Source organism: Chionomys nivalis, chromosome 21 (genome assembly GCF_950005125.1).
Source record: "Chionomys nivalis chromosome 21, mChiNiv1.1, whole genome shotgun sequence".
Lineage (NCBI taxonomy): Eukaryota > Metazoa > Chordata > Mammalia > Rodentia > Cricetidae > Chionomys > Chionomys nivalis.
Genome location: NC_080106.1, coordinates 51,691,341 through 51,711,063, shown reverse-complemented (window position 1 = coordinate 51,711,063; position 19,723 = coordinate 51,691,341). Strand labels below are relative to the sequence as shown.

The following is a 19,723-nucleotide window of genomic DNA, read 5'->3' as shown; positions in this document are numbered from 1 at the left end:
GATGTTACGCACCATGAACAATGTGTAATGAGCTACAACCACACCCCTCATGGCCAAGGAGCCAAAGAAAAGTGACAGGGACCAGGGTTCCACAGTGCCCTTAGAAGTCACATTTCTGATGGCACACAGACCACCAGCAGGTTCTAGCATCACGCCCCCCCCCCATTTATTTACCATGCTTGGGGTGGAACCCAAGGTCTTCCATGCTTGACAAGCACTGTCACTGAGCTATTCCCCCAGCCTAGACCCCACCTCAACATTTCTGTAGTGTCTCAACAGTGCCACTGTGAGCATGAAAACATTTTTCAAACACATGGGCCTTTGGGGGATACTCAGGATCCAAACAATATAGCAGACACCAAAGAGTCTGACACCAAGGACTCTTTTTTTGTTTGTTTGTTTGTTTGTTTGTTTGTTTGTTTTTCGAGACAGGGTTTCTCTGTGGTTTTGGAGCCTGTCCTGAAACTAGCTCTTGTAGACCAGGCTGGCCTCGAACTCCCAGAGATCCGCCTGCCTCTGCCTCCCGAGTGCTGGGATTAAAGGCGTGCGCCACCACCGCCTGGCGACACCAAGGACTCTTGAAGTCAAGGTGCCTCTGGAACTGGCCAGGGAAAGCAGGAGCTGTCTAAGGTTATGAGTGCAGACTGTTGCCACCCTTCCGGACGGGCTCCTGTACTGCCCTGGCCTCTGCACTGTGTGCCTCTGCCTCCACTTCTGCTGAGGGCCTTACCAGGGTCCCATATTGTCTCCATGTGGCCCTTAAAGGTCAGCCTGACAGACAGGCAGAGTCAGAATAAACTTCAAAGCCCTCTGCCAGGGCACCTGCAGTGGGCCAGCTCTTCTGAAAGACACTGTTTAAAGGACATTGCCTGCCTGCTCTCTCGGAACTGTCTTCTCTGCCCAGATAGGTTGGTGTTCCATGACAAGACACACTAGAGGGGAAAACTCCTTGGAGGCTTCGTGGATCTTCCCTTGGGTTTGGACCATGGGCAGGGTCCCACAGAGGCCTTCAGGGCAGAGCAGCTCTGGCAGTGCTAGGGAGGAATAGTTAGCAGATGGAACAGGGAGGACAGGAGGCCACTAGGCTCCCTCTGATCACCTGTTGTATGTAGGCACATCCAGGTTCCTGGCCCTCCACCTCTACACTGTGTTGTCCTTTGTCCTTCCAAAGCAGCTTTTCCCCACCAAGCCCTCCCTGCACTGAACCCATTCTCTCTGGCTATCCTCCCATTTGTCCTCCCCATCCTTTAGGGTTGACTACTTCCTTGAGAGTCTTTTAGACCCTACCCCATTTTCCCTCAAGACTGATTCTTCTTTTGGTTATCCCAGATCCCTTGGAAGTAGTGTATATGCGCACATGCACACACAGGTGCTTGGCTAGACTTGGCCGAAAGGTGGATAGTGGAACTATCTAAGATATGGGATTAGAACACTCTCCCTGTGGTCATTTGTCCTTAACACCAACACCCAGAAGGCCCTGAGAGCTGTGAGGTACATGACAAATAGCAAATTCTGGGACTTCCCCCCTTCTTGAGTTCTGATAACTCTCAGCTGAGGCCTAGGAGTCTGTAATTTTGACAGGCACTCACACCTTGCCCAACATGAGTCTATGACAGGAGGCCCAGGGTCTACATGGTGTTGGGATCAGGCTTTCCTGAGAAGGCCACAGTGGGGCAACAGTATCCTGGTGTGATCAGAACCAGGGCACACAGATCATGCAGAGGCAGGAGGGAAGATCCTACCCACTCTAGCTTTGCAGAGTCTCCTGAACGTGGATGTCTAGCCTCCTGTGTTGGGGAAGAGGGTTCTAGACCTATGACCTATGCCCACCATTCTTTTTTTTTTTTTTTTTTTTTTTTTTTTTGCCAGCCCCAAAGATGCCTTCCGAGCAATAAAGAAGCGAATCGTGGGGAATAAAAATTTCCATGAGGTCATGCTGGCCCTCACGGTGAGTATGTCTGTCTGTCCCTCCATAATCGCTCCCATGGCTGGATCATGGTCTGAAAGCTGCTTCTTCTTACTTAGGTCTACTGGGGCTCCTATCCATGTGTGGTTTTCTCGTCTGAGGACTAGGAAGGAAAGCACCATGGGGAAATTGCTTTCCCATCCACAGTGCTAGTAGAGGTGGATGGCAAAGCAAGAGACCTGAGAAGGAGCTCCTAGCCTTAGCATGGCAGGTAGACACACCAGAACCACAACCCTCTAAAACTGCACCCTGAAAAATGAACATAAAACAAATGCCAATATCTAAGAACAGCATTGGCCACAGCACTGAGCCAGGCCAACATGGGCCAAGCACCAGACATCCATCCTGTCTTTAGGACATTCTGGCTGAAGAGTGGGTAGGAGAACACCCTGTCCTAGCCTCTACCATGGTGGTACTTAGATCCAGATGGTCCTACTACCCTGCAAAGCACAAGCAACTCTGGCTAGGTATAGGAAGAGAAGGCCAGTGCTTGGTCCTTGAGTCCTAGTGTCGCCTACTAGTAGGGAAAACTCAAGTTGTCTCTGATTCCTACTGGAGGACCTCTGAAACTTCTCAGCCTATGGGTCATGACCCCTTTGGGGGGTCTAATGACCCTTTCACAGGAGTCACATGTCAGATATCCTCTGCATCATATATTTACATTATGATTCATAAAATAGCAAAATTACAGTTATAGAGTAGCAACGAAAATAATTTTTATGGTTGGAGGTGACCACACGTGAGGAACTGTATGAAAGCATTGTAGCATTAGGAAGTTGAGAACTACTGATCAAGACCATATGAGCTAGGAAGTAGGGTTATGTTATAGTAGTCCCTGGCCTACTTGGAAGGGAGTTCTGTCTGTCAGATCATTCTGCATGTCCCAGTCTCCTAGGTGGCAAGCCCCCGAATCTAGCAATGCTCCCATCCCCATGTCCTAGGAGATACCCTCTGGAACCCTCCTTTCCTCTGCTTGGCTTCCCTCTGGGACAGAAGAGGAGCCTCACTGGAGCAGCAGCCATTTCACCTATTCTGATAGGACTCTCTCTTGGGCACCTTGACCTACAGGTCTTGGAAACATGTGTTAAGAACTGCGGGCACCGCTTCCATGTACTGGTGGCCAGCCAGGAGTTTGTGGAGAGTGTACTGGTGAGGACCATCCTGCCAAAGAACAATCCACCAACTATTGTTCATGACAAGGTGTTGAACCTCATCCAGGTGAGCCCTTTGACAGGGTGGGGTAGCTTAGTAACCTCAAGGGGTCAGGGAGTGCCGAGGCTGATCTTCCTCTGTCAGCTAACGGACTGCTTATCACTGTCTTCTTATCACTGTCTACTGAGCCTGGTGCATGGGGTTAGAAGACCAGGCAGAAGGAAGAAGGGGAAGCACTTTTGTCCTCTGTCTAGGTGCCATGGTGGGGCAGTCTCACCAAAAAGAAGGTGAGCAGTAGTTACCGGCCATGTCCTTGTCCCCTCTCAGTCCTGGGCTGACGCGTTCCGCAGCTCGCCTGATTTGACAGGTGTCGTTGCTGTCTATGAGGACCTGCGAAGGAAAGGCCTGGAGTTCCCCATGACTGACCTGGACATGCTGTCACCCATCCACACACCGCAGAGGGTAAGGAGAACTTTGAGTGAGGCAGGAGCTATCTTGAGGGGCCGATAGTGCCTTTCCAGGAAGCCTTACTTACCCTTTATTTTGCCCCCTAGACTGTGTTCAACTCAGAGACACCATCTGCACAGAACTCTGTGGTCTCTGACACCAGTCAGCGAGGAGATCTAAGCCAACATGCCGCCCCTCTGCCCACTCCAGCTGTCCTCCCAGGTGACTCACCCATCACACCAACTCCTGAACAGGTAAACAGACAAGCTGTGACAGAACCATAAGGTCCCCAGCACTGGAGATTTCTTTGTCCTCCCAGCAGCCCACAGATGTGTACTATTCTTGCCGTGTTCAGGATAATGTTTACTCAGAATCCTTTGAGATACCAGTTCCAGTTTATCTGTACTGGCATGCAGTCAGTACCTCCAAATTCCTCCTTCCATGGAGCCTCCTGTACAGCACCAAGGAGAGGAAATGGCCAGCAGGCAGGCAGTCTCTTCCACTTGGGCCACTCCACTTTATTTTTGTTGTAATAGCCTCACATAGAATTTCATTTGAATTAAGATTCTAGTTGAGGACAACTTTAAAGGATCTATATGCTTGCTGGGATTGGTGGGATACCTTCAATCCCAGCACTCGGGAGGTAGTAGAGGCGGGTGGCTCTGTGTGAGTTCAGAGCTTCATAGCAAAACCTTATCTCAGAAAAAGAGGGTGGGGTGGAGAGAGGGGGAGAATGAGAAAGTGCAGTGAGGCCTCCCACATGCCTCATGAAAAAGCTTGGTGGCCTGGCTTCTGGGGAAATTTTCCTAGCCTATAGAGGGTTACCTGCCCCAGACCAGGTGGCTGTAATCTAGATCATCAGACACTTGAGATGAGGTTTGGGGCTGGCTGGAGGTCTTCACAGACCTTCGACCATCATCAGTGAAGCATACTTCACTTAGCTGCTTAGTGTGATGGAGGTAAAGGGTCACAAACATGATGTAGATAAGCTTCATTCTAAAGAACGGTCTCTTGACCACTTTTGTGCAGTGCATAGTCTCAGCTCCACAAAGAGAAATTCCCATGCTATCTTATAGCAAGTTATGAAACCATGCACCACAGCAAACACGACTAGAGATGGCTGGCATGCTAAGCAAGTAATTAAAGCCTACAAAACTGTAAAATTACCCTGCTATTCAAAGCAATTGTCTACCTTGCTTCTAGTTTTAACTGTTTTTTCTAATGCCTATGTATTGATTACTGCTTGATTACTTTAGTGCTAGAAAGTTCTTGTTAAACAAAACTGAGTATTTCTGTTTGATTTCATTGCCTCTTGGGGCATGTTAAGATGTTGCAGTGTGGTGATGTAACTCCTAGCTCCTTTGTGGTTAGGTCCCTTTGGGTTTGGATGTGGCAAGTTGGTGATGAGCAGCTTGTCCACTTACACCAAGAGAGTTATTAAACGAGTCACCCTGCCTGACACTGTGGGTGTGCTGTTGGTCAGCTTCAGTGGATATGGTACTTGTTTCTACATGCTTGTTTCTTCATCCCCAAGCTCCTTAAAGGTGTCTGAGCCTACATGATGGTATTGTTCAGTGCTTGGCACTCATTAACCAGTCAGTAAATGGTAGCTGCTGTCATAATCATGAAATTCACTCTCGTTCAACCATACAATTTGGAATATGCCAGTATTTCCCAAAATGTAGTCTTCCAACCGTTAGACTCATGAGCCATCCCATTATAAGGTGAGTCTTGATCCAGATATATTTCGGGGAGCCTTTGTATGATTCACAGCATTCAAAGTAGACACAGTGCCCATGAGCATATTAATATGAAGTCTCTTGGAGTTCACAAAAGATACTGCACAGTGATCCTCACGACCTAATCTGTTTGAGGACACTGACCAACTTTATTGTTATATGTCTCCAGGCCTTTGATCACGGGTACAAGTACTGGATCTGAGTTTCATGTTTGAGTGGGTAGCAGGCCTGGGACTTATTTTTGAATGAGCCTGGGCCCAAAAATGAACCGAGACAAGACAAACTCCCAATTCTCTTAAGAGAAGGAAAGACATAGACAGAACAGCACTTTGTCCTCTCAGACATAAGGGGCCTACAACCTTTCTACGCCCTTGAGAACTGCCACTCCCTAGGGCCTCATTAATTGCCATCTTTGCCCAAGAGATGCTGGTGCTCTTCCAACCACACTCACTGGCTTATTCCTCTGATTGTTACACTTCTTTCAGCCTCTCCTCTGCACCTGACTCCTGGATTAGAGATGGCAGCGGTTGGTAGCACCTCTGTGAGGGGCTAAGTGGTGGGACTCTTGAGTACAGACCATACCCAGAAGTCAGGAGAGAAACTGTGCAGAGAAAGTGTTGGTGGGGCAGTTCTTGGGCCATATGTCTGTGGTGGCAGCATGGGCTCTAGATTCTGCCTTCTCTTCCCTCACTCTGGTGCATTTCAGATTGGGAAGCTGCGCAGTGAGCTGGAGATGGTGAGTGGAAATGTACGAGTGATGTCGGAGATGCTGACAGAGCTGGTACCCACCCAGATAGAGCCTGCAGACCTGGAACTACTGCAGGTGAGCAAAGAGCCTGCCTCCAGGTTCAGCCCCACCCAGGTGACCCTGTGTACATGCATACCTGTTTCTTCCCTGCCCAGATGGCACTCTTTTGGTTTTGCTGGAAACTCTGAGGCAATAGAAAATATTACAAAGAGGAGCCTTGGATTTTCATCAGATGGGAAATCAGATCTTATTCTGCTGCTTTCTGGTTTGAACAAACTAGCCCCTCATTTTCTCCATCTATGTGACTGCTTTGCTACAAGTGGGGCATGGGAATTAAATGAGATAGTACATGTGAACCAGCTAGTCCTACACCCAGTACTGATAGCATGAGCAGCACTGGGAAAAGCTGGAAGGGCTGATTTCTACCTTTCACAGTATTTGGGGGAGCAAGCAAGAGGAACCAAGCAACATGGGCTTTGAGAGAGTGAATATCTGGTCTTGGGGAGCTGAGGCAGGTGGGAAATGCTGAATTTTGCTCCTGTCAATGACATTCACTTGATCCTATCCTCATATGGGGTGCGGTACTGGAGTGAAGGGAGCTAGGCAGCCTTCCTATGGAGGACACTCAGGGAGGAGATAAGAAAGTTGGAAAGTGCCAAAGCTTAGGAATCTCCAGAATGCATGGAGGGCAGGATGTTTTGTGTGCAGAATACTCAGTGGGCTGTTCATGCATCGCTCTCCCACCAGCCCTCAGAGAACAGTTTAGGGCAAGGTCTTTATGCCCCTGTGACTGCTCAAAGATCCTCATACTTGGTGGGGGTAGGGGCAGGGTAAAATAGGAGTATCTTAGCTGAGTAGACACTGGAGCGTGAGAACTAGATGAAGAAAGGGAGTTGACTAAGGGCTGTTGTTAGTTTTATTTGTCCCAAGCCAAGTTCACGTAGATATGTGCAGTCTGGGATACTCTGAAGACTGTAACCAACTGGCAGGGTGACCCAGAGTCTGTGCCCACATGAAGGGCACTCTGCATGTGTCAAACTCTATGTAGGTACTTGATATATAGTCACTCATAGCCCTGACCACACACCTTTTCTCCAGATCAGGAAGCCAAGGCAAAGAGAGGTCTTGTAAAATGTCTAGGGCATATGGCTGATAGGTAGCAAAGCTGGGATTCATATCTTGAAGCAACAGCTTCAAGCTGTGTTCTTCTGCTGTCCAGAGGGGCCCAATAGGAAACAAACTAATCCTCAGGTATGCTTCATCATGGGAGGCACAGAAAGGGAACCCAGGGATGTTGGAAGTCACCTGAGCAGATAAAGAAACCCTAGGCCTGAACTAGGAGTGGGTGGGGAACAAGGCCCACAGGAAGCCAAAGATTAGTGCAGAGCCTCATCTTTGATCCCCACAAGAGAAAGTATGCTGGCATGTGACCATGGTCCATAGCCAGGTGACAGGTACTGGGTAAGAAGTGGCCAGTTTTACCAGTTGCCTATAGACCAAAAGAGGTTTTATTTATTTTTTTTTATCTTTGAATCAAGGTCTCATTATGCAACCAAAGCTAGTCTTGAGCATTCTACCCCCCTACCTCAGCCACTGACTGCCAGTGTTACAGGTGCATAGCATCACACCCAGCCTCTTGATATTTTTCTTTTTCCAAAACAAGTTTAACTGTGATTAAAAGCCAATCAGTAACATGATAACTAAATGCAGTGCAGGATCCAGAAACAGAAAAAAGATAGCAGAAAAGGTGGTAAAAAACATGACCATGTGGTTTAGTTAATACCAGTGTTAATGTCTTAGTCTGGATAAATGTCAAACTGAGTAAAGGCACATGGGAACTCTGAGCCATCATTGCAGCTCTTCAATAAATCTGAAAAATTATCCCAAAATACGTTTATTAAAAGAAAAAAAGTCAGTTAATGAGAATAATGAGTCAAAAACTCAAAATCAGGACATGTGGGGGTAACAGTCAAAGAAGTTACAACTTGTTCCCATCACCAACCCCCATTCTCAGACCTGTCATGGTCATCTTCATCCCCCTCCTCCTTTGTTTTTCCCTTTTGTGAGCATCTGCATGTATGATGTGTGTAAGAGTGAGGACATGCGAACACCACGGCATGCACATAGAAGTCAGAGAACAGCGTTAGGGAGTCAGTCCTCCCCTTCCACTCTGTCTGAGACAATGTCTGCCTTGTGCTGCTTCACCACATGTGCCAGACTAGTCCACAAGTCTGAGGGTTTTTAAGGAGGCAAATGTGGTATCAGAAACTTGACTCTTCAGTCTGCATGCAGTTCCTTTAAGCCAGCAGAATCACTAACATGGTGAGTTCCTGTACTTTAAATGTTAGCGTGAAACCTAACAGTCCCAGCTACTCCAGAAGCTGTGGATCACTTGAAGCCAAAAGCTCCAGATCAGCCTAGGCAACATAGTAAGACCCCCATCTCCCAGTTAAATAATGTAATTGCAATTGAGCACCCTGAGAACTGATCTTGAAAACAGGTTTGTAGAGCTCCAAAACCTATTTTGTGGTGCCTTGAAGACCCTTCCCCCACAACAGGCCCAGATGAAGTACTATCCATGAAGGATAGCCTTGTCCTGCCATGTGGCCTGAATGTCCCACTTCTCCATGCAGGAACTCAATCGCACTTGCCGTGCCATGCAGCAGCGGGTCCTGGAGCTCATTCCACGCATCTCTAATGAGCAACTGACCGAGGAACTGCTCATGGTCAATGACAACCTCAACAACGTGTTTCTGCGTCATGAACGGTAGTCCCATCCCACCCTGGGCCCTGGCTTTGACTTCTCCACAGTCATTTTTCCTGTGCCTTCTTCAGACACCAGCAGGGACACATGCCTCTAACTCCCTGCCCGACACTGAGATGCTTGGGTAGTGAGGAGTCCTACTCTGTGTGCCTCTTTTCTATCTTTCCCCACTTGCTGTGTGATGTGCAATCAGTTAAGAGAGGCTGGGCCCCTGAGAGCAACAATGGGCCAGCTTTTCCTGTTTATTAGCCCAGTAGAATGCAAGACCTCCTCCTTGCCATCTTGAGGTACACTGTGTGGTAGACCCCTGATACCCTGTCATCAGACCTCTAATTCATCAGTTTGTTCCAGTGACAACCACTGCTACTTAGTTTCTCAACTAAGTCATCACCTTAGCTGGCAGGCAGGTACCCAGAGACATTATACCAGACCAGAAGATGAATTCAGAAGTGATGTCCTTTACACCAAGCCACAACTCCAGTAGGATGCACAGGATCCTCTCCATCCACCTCCTCAGTCCCTTGATGATCAGGGTTAGATCATCCCTAGTGTAGAGCAGGTAGCTGAGTCAGTTGACAAAACAGCACACTTCTCTTCTTGCTAGTGTCCCTTTCTTTTCTCTGTGTTTTTGTCAACTTGTTTCTTGCCGACAATTACAGGGTGGATTTCTAACTGAAAATATAACTCCCAGCCCTTGAGCAAGTGAAAGAGGGGCTCAACTAGTGGTGATGTGGGAACCACAAGTATACACTGGATCTATTAGGGAGGACCAGTGTATCTATCTCATCACCCTGCCAGTGACCTGTGGTTTCAAACCCTCATAGGGGTCCTCTGGGGACTGTGTCTGTTTGACATTTTGACAGGGGTCTTTTCTGTCTTGTAGGTTTGAACGGTTCCGAACAGGCCAGACAGCCAAGGTAAGAGGCATCTCTTCTGGGACTAGGTTGTGCTGTATTGATAGGAAGTGAGAGGGAAGTTCTCACCCTCTCCCTGAAGCTCTGCACAGGGTACTGGTACATTTTAGACTCATAGGGAAATTTCTTCTGACTTCTTTTTTTGTTAAGATTTATTTATTATGTATACAGTTTTCTGTCTGCATGTATGCCTGCAGGCCAGAAGAGGGCACCAGACCCCATTACAGATGGTTGTGAGCCACCATGTGGTTGCTGGGAGTTGAACTCAGGACCTCTGGAAGAGCAGTCAGTGCTCTTAACCTCTGAGCCACCTCTCCAGCCCTCCTCTGACTTCTTATACCACTGCCCCTTTAACGGAAATAAGGCTTTGCCGTAACTAGCTGGTACCTCAGGCCTTCCCAGCCTCCCAGGGGTACAGCCAAACTAGAGCCCAAGTGGAAGGGGAGAAGCTCCCCAACTCCCATTCAGAGAAACTGGGGCCTGGAGACAGATCACTGCATCCAGAAAGGATCATCTCCCTTCTCTCAGGCCTCCAGTGAAACTGAGTCAGCCGCTGACCTGATTGACATGGGTCCTGACCCCACAGCCACCAACAGCCTCTCCTCCCAACTGGCAGGAATGAGTAAGTATGTTGGGGGCTCCAGCCAAGGGTATGTTACAATGCATATGTAGCCTCAAAGTTCTGGGGGTGCCTTTCTGTACTCCCAACAGCAATGCATTGGTCCAGGTCTCACTTTGCTTAGATCCCAATCCAAATCTTACTGCAGGGTTGAACACTTGAGACAAAATTTGTGAGAATGCCTTGGTAGTAACAAGGCTCCAAAGCCCCTTGGGTCTAATAAATCCCACTGTGCTCTGACCATACCTCTGCACTGATAGCTTCCCCACCCCACCCCCACCTGAACAACCTGAGGGCACTGGGAAAGTCTGCTGCTCAGCTTCAGTATTCAGTTCCTACTTAAAGCAGGAGTGGGCCCTTTTTCAAGGTTGGGAGGGTAGAACAAGACACTGCCAGAAACAAGCTTCCAGCAGGGCTGAGCCAGAAGGCACTCTGTGTTTTGGTGGTACTTGGGGGTAGAACCCAGGACCTTGCACATGCTAGACAAGTATTCTGCCTCTGAGCTATGCTCCCAGCTCACTTATTGATTTCTTTTGGTGTTTTGTTTTCAGAAGAGTGGATAGTTTTAGGTTTTATTTGATTTTCATGGTTTTGGATGTGTTTGTTTGTTTCTTTGTTTTTCAAGACAGGTTTCTCTGTGTAGCTTTAACTGTCCTAGAACTCACTCTATAAACCAGACTGGTCTTGAACTCACAGAGATCCACCTGCCTCTCCCTTCCAAGTGCTGGAATTAAAGGTGAGCAGCACCACCACTGGCTTGATGTATTTTGTTGTTAAAAATGTTTAGTAACCCATCTAGGTTGCCTTAAGCTTTCTCCATCCTCCTGCCTTAGTTCTGTAAATGCTGAGATGACAGGTGAGTGCACCTGACTATACTCGTGATAAACGTGGACAGCTACCATCCTGATCTTTTTGTTGTTGTTTGGGGTTTTTTTCCCCCTTTGATGTTTTGTTTTATACAGTGCATTGCTAAGGATTAAGCCTAAAGCCTCAAGTATGCCAAGCAAATGCTCTACCACTGAACTGTATGGACTGTATCCCAACCTCACAAAGTTCCCCGAGCTGTCCTAGAGCATGCCTTGTAACCCAGGCTAACCTCAGTCTCCCCTAGACCTGGGATTACAGGCCTGCACCACCAGGTCTGCTTGAGATTGGGTGTAATGTTGTTGACTGCCTGCTCCATGCCCAGCCCTAAGAATCCACTCAGCTCCCACTTTGAATAACTGGCATTATACTTGTAAAAAGTCAGATCTCATCACTGTCCTGCTGCCAGCCTCTTCCACTAGTGCAGTGGTGATTCCCAGCCATACAATTATTTCATTGCTACTTTATAACTGTAAATTTACTACTGGTATGAATCGTAATATGAATATCTGATATGCAACCCCTGTGAAAGTGTTGTTCAACTTCCCAAGGCATCGTGACCCACAGGTTGAGAACTGCTGCTCTAGCAGGTGTTTTTCCTGTTCTCTAATCCTCACCGCAGCCAGGAGAAAGTGATTGTGTGACCACCTTAGAGATGAGTATACTCAACAGAAAGGAAGTCCAACTCCCACCACCTAAGCCCTGATGCTCTTCCAGCAGACAGCCCTAGACCCTGATGGGACATGGGAGGAGCAGGTGGATATCTTACCCGGCCTTTCTGTCTCTGCAGATCTTGGCTCCAGCAGTGTGAGAGCTGGCCTGCAATCTCTGGAGACCTCGGGTCACCTGGAAGATGACTTTGACATGTTTGCTCTGACTCGGGGTAGCTCGCTGGCTGACCAACGGAAAGGGTAAGTTTTCTGTTCCGTCCTACTCTCCTGAAGATGGGGGCTCTCCATTGGCGAGAGCATCGCTCAGGATCTCTAAACATGGATTGGAAGTAGGCAGACATAAGGAAAGACACACAGTCCCTAAATTCAGTCCAGCTTGGCCTGGAGATCACTGTGGTCCACAGACAGGAAGGGATGTGCAGGGAAGGAATGTCAGCATCTGACCAGAACCAGAACCAGAACCAGAGCTGACCATGAGCCACAGGACAGCACCATGTTGGGAGCCTTTGGCCATTTGTTCAAAACATTGTGTCTGGCTGGCCTACTGTGTTATGTAATGTGTAGCCAGTCCCAAACCCCCATGGGCAAAGAAGGCCCCTAACAAAGCCTTAGGGACTTCCAGGTCTTGATGATTGTCCCATAGTCACCCTCATCCCCAGAGAAGGTATGTCTTTTCCTATGGCTATCCATAGGAGCCATGTCGTCAGTCAGAGCCTATATAATGGAGTAGGTCTCCAAAGGCCACTCCCTGCTTTCGCTGATCTCATACTTTCTCCACATGTGGCTTGTTGAAGGAAATAGGTTTGCTACTATTTTCTTATCCCTTTGTTTACAATCTTGACTGAGCTATGGGCAGCTATGGGTCTTACAACCAAGGAAAGTTCTAGAAGCCTCCTATCTGCTCCCACATGACTCCTTTGTAGTGGGAGCTGCGAGCCTCTTCCCATAGCCCGGCTCCCGCATGGTTAGCTTTATACCCGAAATAACAACACACAAATTGTATTCATTTAAACACTGCTTGGCCCATTTCTATTCATGTGTGTAGCACCCCAAGGTGCACTTACTGGGAAGATTCTAGCCTATGTCCATCCTGGGTCGGAGCTTCATCGCGTCTGCTCTGGGAGAGGGGAGCATGGCATCTATCTCTCAGAGGAGCTGCCCTGCATCTGAGCTCACTTCCTCTTCCTCTCAGCATTCTGTTCTGTTTACTCCACCCACCTATGTTCTAACCTAAGCCAAACAGTTTCTTTATTTTTAACCAATGAAATCAACAGATTGATATATGATACTCCCACAGCACTCCTTAGTGACTATTCTGTCATTAGGAACTTTGAAATTGGCCAGAGAGGAATCCCTGTGTACACTACAGATCCATATACAATCTGATAGTCTGCAGCCAGCAGGTCCATACTATGCCAAGCCCAGAGGCTCTGGGACTAGCAGCTTACTATTGCCATGGAGTTAAGGATGCTGCTGAGACTGCTGTGCAGATGAAAGCTAATGAGTCTAGTGGGACACGCACTCAAGAGTGTGGCCTGTCCACGTAGACTCCAGCATACAAAACGACTGGGCACACTGGAGAGTGCCTGGTGCTGATTGGTTTGCCAGCATGGCTGGAATGCACTGTTGCACCATCATCCCTCCACAGGGAAGGCACACATGCAGCCTGCCCTTTGGGGCAGCAGTCTTTATGTAGTAGTGTGCATGACCATTGTGTGGTGCAGTGCTTGACTGATGGGGCAGGTAGCTCTCAGAGGACTCAAGGCCAGACACGGGTTTAGGTTCTAGAAACAGCATGTGCAAAAGCTTGGAGGCAAGGTGAGAGAGCTGAGCTCTGGCCCTTCACTGGGCACACACATGAGAAAGGGAGCAGATACTTAGAGGACCTCATGTTGGCAATAGGGGCAACGGGCAGGGGAAGCATTTCCTAGCAGATTTACATCTCTGCAGCTCCCATTGACTAGCATAGCCATTCTGTGCCCTCTTAGGCCTTTGTTTTCCCTGTACCCCTCACTATGCTTGGTCCCCACCCTATAGAATGCACCCACAGACACAGAACTGGGCCCTCGCTGTGAGGTTCTCTTTGTTCTCTTGACTGGCTAGCCCATCCTCTCGCTGTGATAGATCCTCCCATGTGGTCACCTGGATGACCTTTTCTCCCAATAGTTTCCTTGTTGTCCTAACCTCTCTCCCACTCCAGGGTGACCTCTTACTTCCCTGAGGCTGTACTTCAGACACACCACACCACGCCACACACTCGTTCCCTGTCCTCATGTTCTAGCAGCCAGGTGCCAACCCCATCCCTCCCAGCCCTAGCCTTCCACCTGCCTGCCCGGCTGACCTCCCTTTGGGGACACGTAGAAGAGCTGTAACACATTCGTCAGAGAGGTGGGGCCAGTGTCAGATAGTCACACTCATTTTGACAGTAGAAGGGACTCCTCCATTCAAATATACCCTTAAACAGAACCAAGTTGATGAAATTCAGGTGGGAACTGCTCAAAAATGAACCTATGAAAATTCTCACCAGGCGGTGGTCCCACACACCTTCAATTCCAGCACTCAGGAGGCAGAGACAGACAGATCTCTGTGAACTCAAAGCCAGCCTGGTATACGGAGGTAGTTCTAGGACAGGCTCCAAAGGCCCCAAAGCTATAAAGAAACCCTGTCTCAAAAAAACAAAAAAGAAAAAAGAAAAGAAAAAAAATTCTCCATGGGCGTTGGGTCAGAATCTATTTCCTAGTCCCTCAACTTGGCCCAGTGTGGTCATAGCCATGTGTGATTTTGTTCCTGATCTTTGGTCACATGCCATCCCTAGATTCTCATGCTTGGTGGATGCACATCATTATGGGGCACATATCTGAGCATAATCCCCAATAGCAGAAAATGGAGCCCCTTCTTCCCACGCCATCCTTTGACCTGAGGCACTCCTGCCCAGGCCAGCCCAAGTCTGACTCTCCTAGTCCCACACATTGCCTGTCAGGCCCAGTGTGGTCAGGTAGCATCTGATACCATGCTGCTCTGTATTTCAGGGTCAAATATGAAGCCCCCCAAACCACAGATGGCCTGGCTGGAGCCCTGGATGCCCGGCAGCAAAACACTGGAGCGGTAAGTACAAAAAAAGTCCTGTTCTACCCATAGCCTTCCAAAAGGAAGGGACTATGGGCCTACTATGAGCTCAGCAATGGATTGGCACAGCCGTTTCCCTTTTGCCTCTCAGTTGTTGGTTTTTTTGTTTTGTTTTGCTTTGCTTTGCTTTGTTTTCCCCAGTTGAGAGCCAAGGAGGCACTCACCCATCAAGGATGCAGACACAGTTCTGCCTCAGGAGCTGATGTCCAGTGTGGTCCTAGTTCACATCCTACTTCATCCCCTACCAACTTGGGTCATCAGGCAATTAACCCACGAGCCCTGTTTCATCTTCTTTCCTGGAACTTTTAGCAGCAGTAGTTGTTTAGAGCAGCCTGTGAGAAAACACCATCCTGTCACTAACAGGAGCATGGGCAGAGGGGAATAAAATGGAGTCCCTAGAACAAGAGGCGCAATTCCCAGGCACTCATTTTTTGTTTGTTTATTTGTTTGAGACAGGATTTCTTTGTAGCTTTGGAGCCCGTCCTGGAACTCACAGTGATCCACCTGCCTCTGCCTCCCAAGTGCTGAGATTAAAGGTGTACACTACCACTGCCCAGGCTCCCAGGTACTCTTTTAAGTCCAGTTAATTTCTTGGCTGTGTGTTGAGTGGAAGCCACATGCCCAGACTGAGAATTCTGTGGCCACCCTTCCCAGTGACAAGATTTCCACTGGGAGGGGAGGGTAGCAAGAAACAGCACACCCTGCCGGGCGGTGGTGGCACACGCCTTTAATCCCAGCACTTGGGAGGCAGAGGCAGGCGGATCTCTGTGAGTTCGAGACCAGCCTGGTCTACAAGAGCTAGTTCCAGGACAGGCTCCAAAACCACAGAGAAACCCTGTCTCGAAAAACCAAAAAAAAAAAAAAAAAAGAAACAGCACACCCCACTTAGGAGGTAGGGGAGGGCCAGGAGGTCACAGAGGAGTGTGGCAGGTGGACTCTGAGGCCAGATGGGCCTGAGAAGTGGAAGAAGAGGTCTAAGGGATGGGTAGGACCATGGACATTGTCCTAGGTGAGATAAAAAGTCATTTGAAAGACTTGGGCACAGGAGGGACCTCACTCAACTCCAGAAAGAAACCAGAGCTCCATTAGGAGGTCCTGCTCAGATGGAGCAGGACCTAGTGACTCCCAGGAACTCTCCATCTGCACTCCTGTGCATCCTAGCTCCTTGCTTGGGGTCCATTTCAAGTCAGAGCAGAAGAGGCCCAGAACAGTGAGGCAGGCAGGCTTCATGGAGTCTAAGGGCCACAGCTGGGTAGAGCAAAGCACACCTGCACTGGGCCTTGGTGCCTATCCATGCTTTTGAGCCATCACCTCTTGAGCCTATGCTCTATATGCTTGGCCCTATATTAAGCCCTCACATTCCCCTCATAGGAATCAGCACATAGTCCACTCCTGCTGCCACCCAAAAATGGGGGCATCTTTCAGGACAAACAGCCACCACAGGCATGACCAGTGTTGTGTTTCCAGACTCCCACAGCACCTTGCTGTAGCCCACAGTAGGAAATAGATGCACAGCCCCACTCACTGACAAGCATGACGTTCATTTGTGCCCTCTCCCCTTTACTTGGGCAGCTGTCTGTTTTGAAGACCAAGCCAGCACCTACTCCCAGGCAGTCAGTCAAGGCCACATAATTCACTGATTGCCTGGATGTGATTCAAGACCAAAGTCCAAACTGAAGCTGGTAGGCAGTACCTTTGTCCAAGACTCAGCAGAACTCACAACTTGTGTGGCGTACATTGTTGCACGAAGGGCCAGATTCTCTTCCTTCTCTTCATGAGATGCAGCAGTGGCCTAGGCCTACACTGGTCTGTGTAGAGTGGACAGGGAGGTCAATGAATAATGGACCAGAGTCCCTCCACCACTCATCTGTTCTGGGGCCTAGAAGTCTTCCTGTTTGCTGTTGGTCACTATGAAAGCGGTGAGAAAAGCAATTTTTCTGAAACTTGGGTGGCCCTCAGAAACCCTTGGCCAGTCACTAATCTGGCTGACAGGCACGGTTCTTCAGTTTAGAGTGTGCACGCCACCCTTTGGGATTCAGTGGGAATGGCGAGGAGTTATTGTTTTTTTATTTGTTCTTCACATTAACCCAGTCTGGAAGTTCTGGGTTCCTACCATCATGGTTCTCCCATTAGTGAGACACACTGTATAGCTTCCTCTATCCCTTGTCTCTGCTGTGATACCTGTGTATGCACACACCTACACACAGTCACATATGTACACATGAACATCTAGATGGAAGTGGCTACCAGTCCGCCACTATCCCTGAACTTAACGCTACTGTCCACCACCATGGTGAGGCTTTTTCCCTGGGTTGAGAGGTGATCGTATAAAGAACCTACATGAATTGTCAGGCCACAGAATTGGTACTAGGGAGCGTGACCCTAGGCAGCCCCAAGAGAGGAGGGCTAAGGCTCCGATTTAACCACTTCTTCCTCTCACAGTCAAGGGGCAACACTTAGCTGGGCAGGCCTGGCCTGCCAAGAGCACCTGCTGCTGGAAAGTTGCCCCTGCCTCTTCCCTGCACTAGGTGATAAGCTTGGCCCTAGACTGGTTTGATCAGAAACTCTAACTCTCCTCTGTGCAAAAATAGCCAAATGGGAACTTGGAGTTTCCAGCCTTTCTCTGTATGGGCTCTGCCTGCCTTACCTCCTCCTGACAGCACTCTGAATGGTGGTCATGTTGTCAGGAAGACAAGCACCAGAACATTGTGTAAGATGCCGGGAGTCACTCCAGGGGCCATAGCAGACTATGTCTGTGCTCATGACCTCCAACCAGATAGACACTGTGGAAACTGTTAGCAGTGGAAGACCCCAGCCCCTGTTCCCTTTAGGAGCCATCATGTGTTGGGCCCAGAGTCAAATGTGCCCATCTAGACCCTGAGACCACCACCCTGGCCTTTCTGAAGTACTCAGTGCCTCCTTCCTCTTGGATCCTACTGTTTCTGCTTCTTCCATTAACTAACTCTGCCAAGGTGCCAGGAGACTGAGCCTCCCTGGCAGTGCTCTGAACACTTGTGATCAGGGTTGTCTTTGTCCTGGATCATGGCATAAAACCGAATCCAGTTGGAATACCTCCCCACACTTCCCATTGTCAGGACCAGACATGCATTCTCTCCTATTTGCCCCTTGCCTACTCCAGCTGCTGGGAGCACAGTCCTCCTTACTCTTCTGCATCTTCACCCACAGCCAGGTACCACGGCAGAGTGGTCCTAAGTAGCTGGAACAGGTAATTCTAGGATATATACCCCAGCAGGACATAGAGGAAACTCAGATCCGGGTGGGGAAGTGAATTCCAAGGACTATTCAGCTTCCTTCTCAGCACCCAGACTACTGCTCCTACTTGCCTCACTACTGCCTTCCTTCCAGATCCCCACCAACCAGGCCCGCATCATGGAGGACATTGAACAGTGGCTGTCCACAGATGTGGTAAGTTGGGGTTCCCCTCTTGCCTACCAAGCAAAGATCCATTTGTCTTATAGAGGGGCCTGGTGAATGACTAGTAAAGAGAGATAAGTATTAATATCTTCATCTGGTTAACCACCATACTCTCCCAGGCAACAGCCTCCCTGTCCCAGATCACACCTCAGTGTGTCATTGTGTGTCTCCGCCATCATTCAGGAGATGGCATTGGTTATAGACCAAGAGGGATACTAAACTGTGTACCTACAGTAGCCCCTAGAGACCTAAATCCACTTAGGGAGGCATCATTCTCACCACATTTCATATCAAAAAGGCTGATAACTGCAAGGGACCCAGCTCCTGGCTACCACTTTATAAAGGAACCAGAAGGCACAAGTCCTGAGCTGGCATCAAGGTGTTTCCCCAGCTTCCACCCCCACTTCTGTGGACACTAAAGACCCAGTGACAACTTGGGCACTTCCAAGGGCCGCTGCCCATAAGCAGCAAGACTTTGATTCTAACCAAATCAGACCAAGGACTAGGCAAGACTCAGGCCCTGCTCACTGAGCAGAAGCCTCATTGCCCCCGCATGTTCACGTGGTTAATGGGCTGTAGCTCACCTCCAGCAGACATGGGCACAGCTTTAGCTCTAACAGCCCCAGTGGGGGCTGACCTTCCATCCATGGAGCTAGACAGTCCCTGTCTCTGAATCCTAGAGGAAAGGAATGTGCTGCAGGGTACCACACCAGGGCTTGACTATCTGTGTTTAGCTTCCAGTATCTACTAGCTTAGCCTTGGCTGCAGGTTCTTCTTTCTATCTTCTTTCCTTTGTTTATTTTTGTTTTGATACAGGGTCTCTCTAAGTAGTAGTACTGGCTATCCTGGAACTAGCTCTGTAGACCAGGCTGGCCTTGAACTCTCAGAGATCCTCCTGCCTCCACCTCCCAAGTGCTGGGTTTAAAGGAATGTGCCACTACACATAGCCATTTTTCCTGTTTCTTAACACAAAAAGATTTAATTTTTTAAGATTTATTTATGTATTTATATGCATCACATGCATACCTGGTACCTGAACAGGTCAAAGAGGGCATCAGATCCCATGGAACTAGAGTCACAATTGATTGTGAGCTGCCATTTGGGTGCTGGGAACAAAATCTGGGTCTTCTGCAATAGCAAAACGTGCTCTTAACCACTGAGCTATCTCTCCAGCCCTAATTTTATAAGTGTGTGTGTGTGTGTGTGTGTGTGTGTGTGTGTTTATTCATGTGAGTGCAGTGCCTGCAGAAGTCAAAAGAGGGCATTGGTTCCCCCTGA

At 48.7% G+C, this 19,723-nt stretch overlaps 1 protein-coding gene across 1 annotated transcript in view; it reads left to right on the top strand.

The window, feature by feature from the left end:
- Tom1 (target of myb1 membrane trafficking protein) overlaps positions 1–19,723 on the top strand; it is a 36,065-nt gene that overhangs the window by 15,031 nt on the left and 1,311 nt on the right. Inside the window, exons 3-13 of the mRNA XM_057754065.1 lie at positions 1,870–1,948; positions 3,035–3,184; positions 3,446–3,580; positions 3,673–3,819; positions 6,011–6,127; positions 8,686–8,819; positions 9,700–9,733; positions 10,259–10,352; positions 12,004–12,124; positions 14,914–14,989; positions 18,377–18,436. Of these exons, the coding sequence (XP_057610048.1) occupies positions 1,870–1,948; positions 3,035–3,184; positions 3,446–3,580; positions 3,673–3,819; positions 6,011–6,127; positions 8,686–8,819; positions 9,700–9,733; positions 10,259–10,352; positions 12,004–12,124; positions 14,914–14,989; positions 18,377–18,436 (1,147 nt within the window). The remainder of the gene's footprint in view (positions 1–1,869; positions 1,949–3,034; positions 3,185–3,445; positions 3,581–3,672; positions 3,820–6,010; positions 6,128–8,685; positions 8,820–9,699; positions 9,734–10,258; positions 10,353–12,003; positions 12,125–14,913; positions 14,990–18,376; positions 18,437–19,723) is intronic.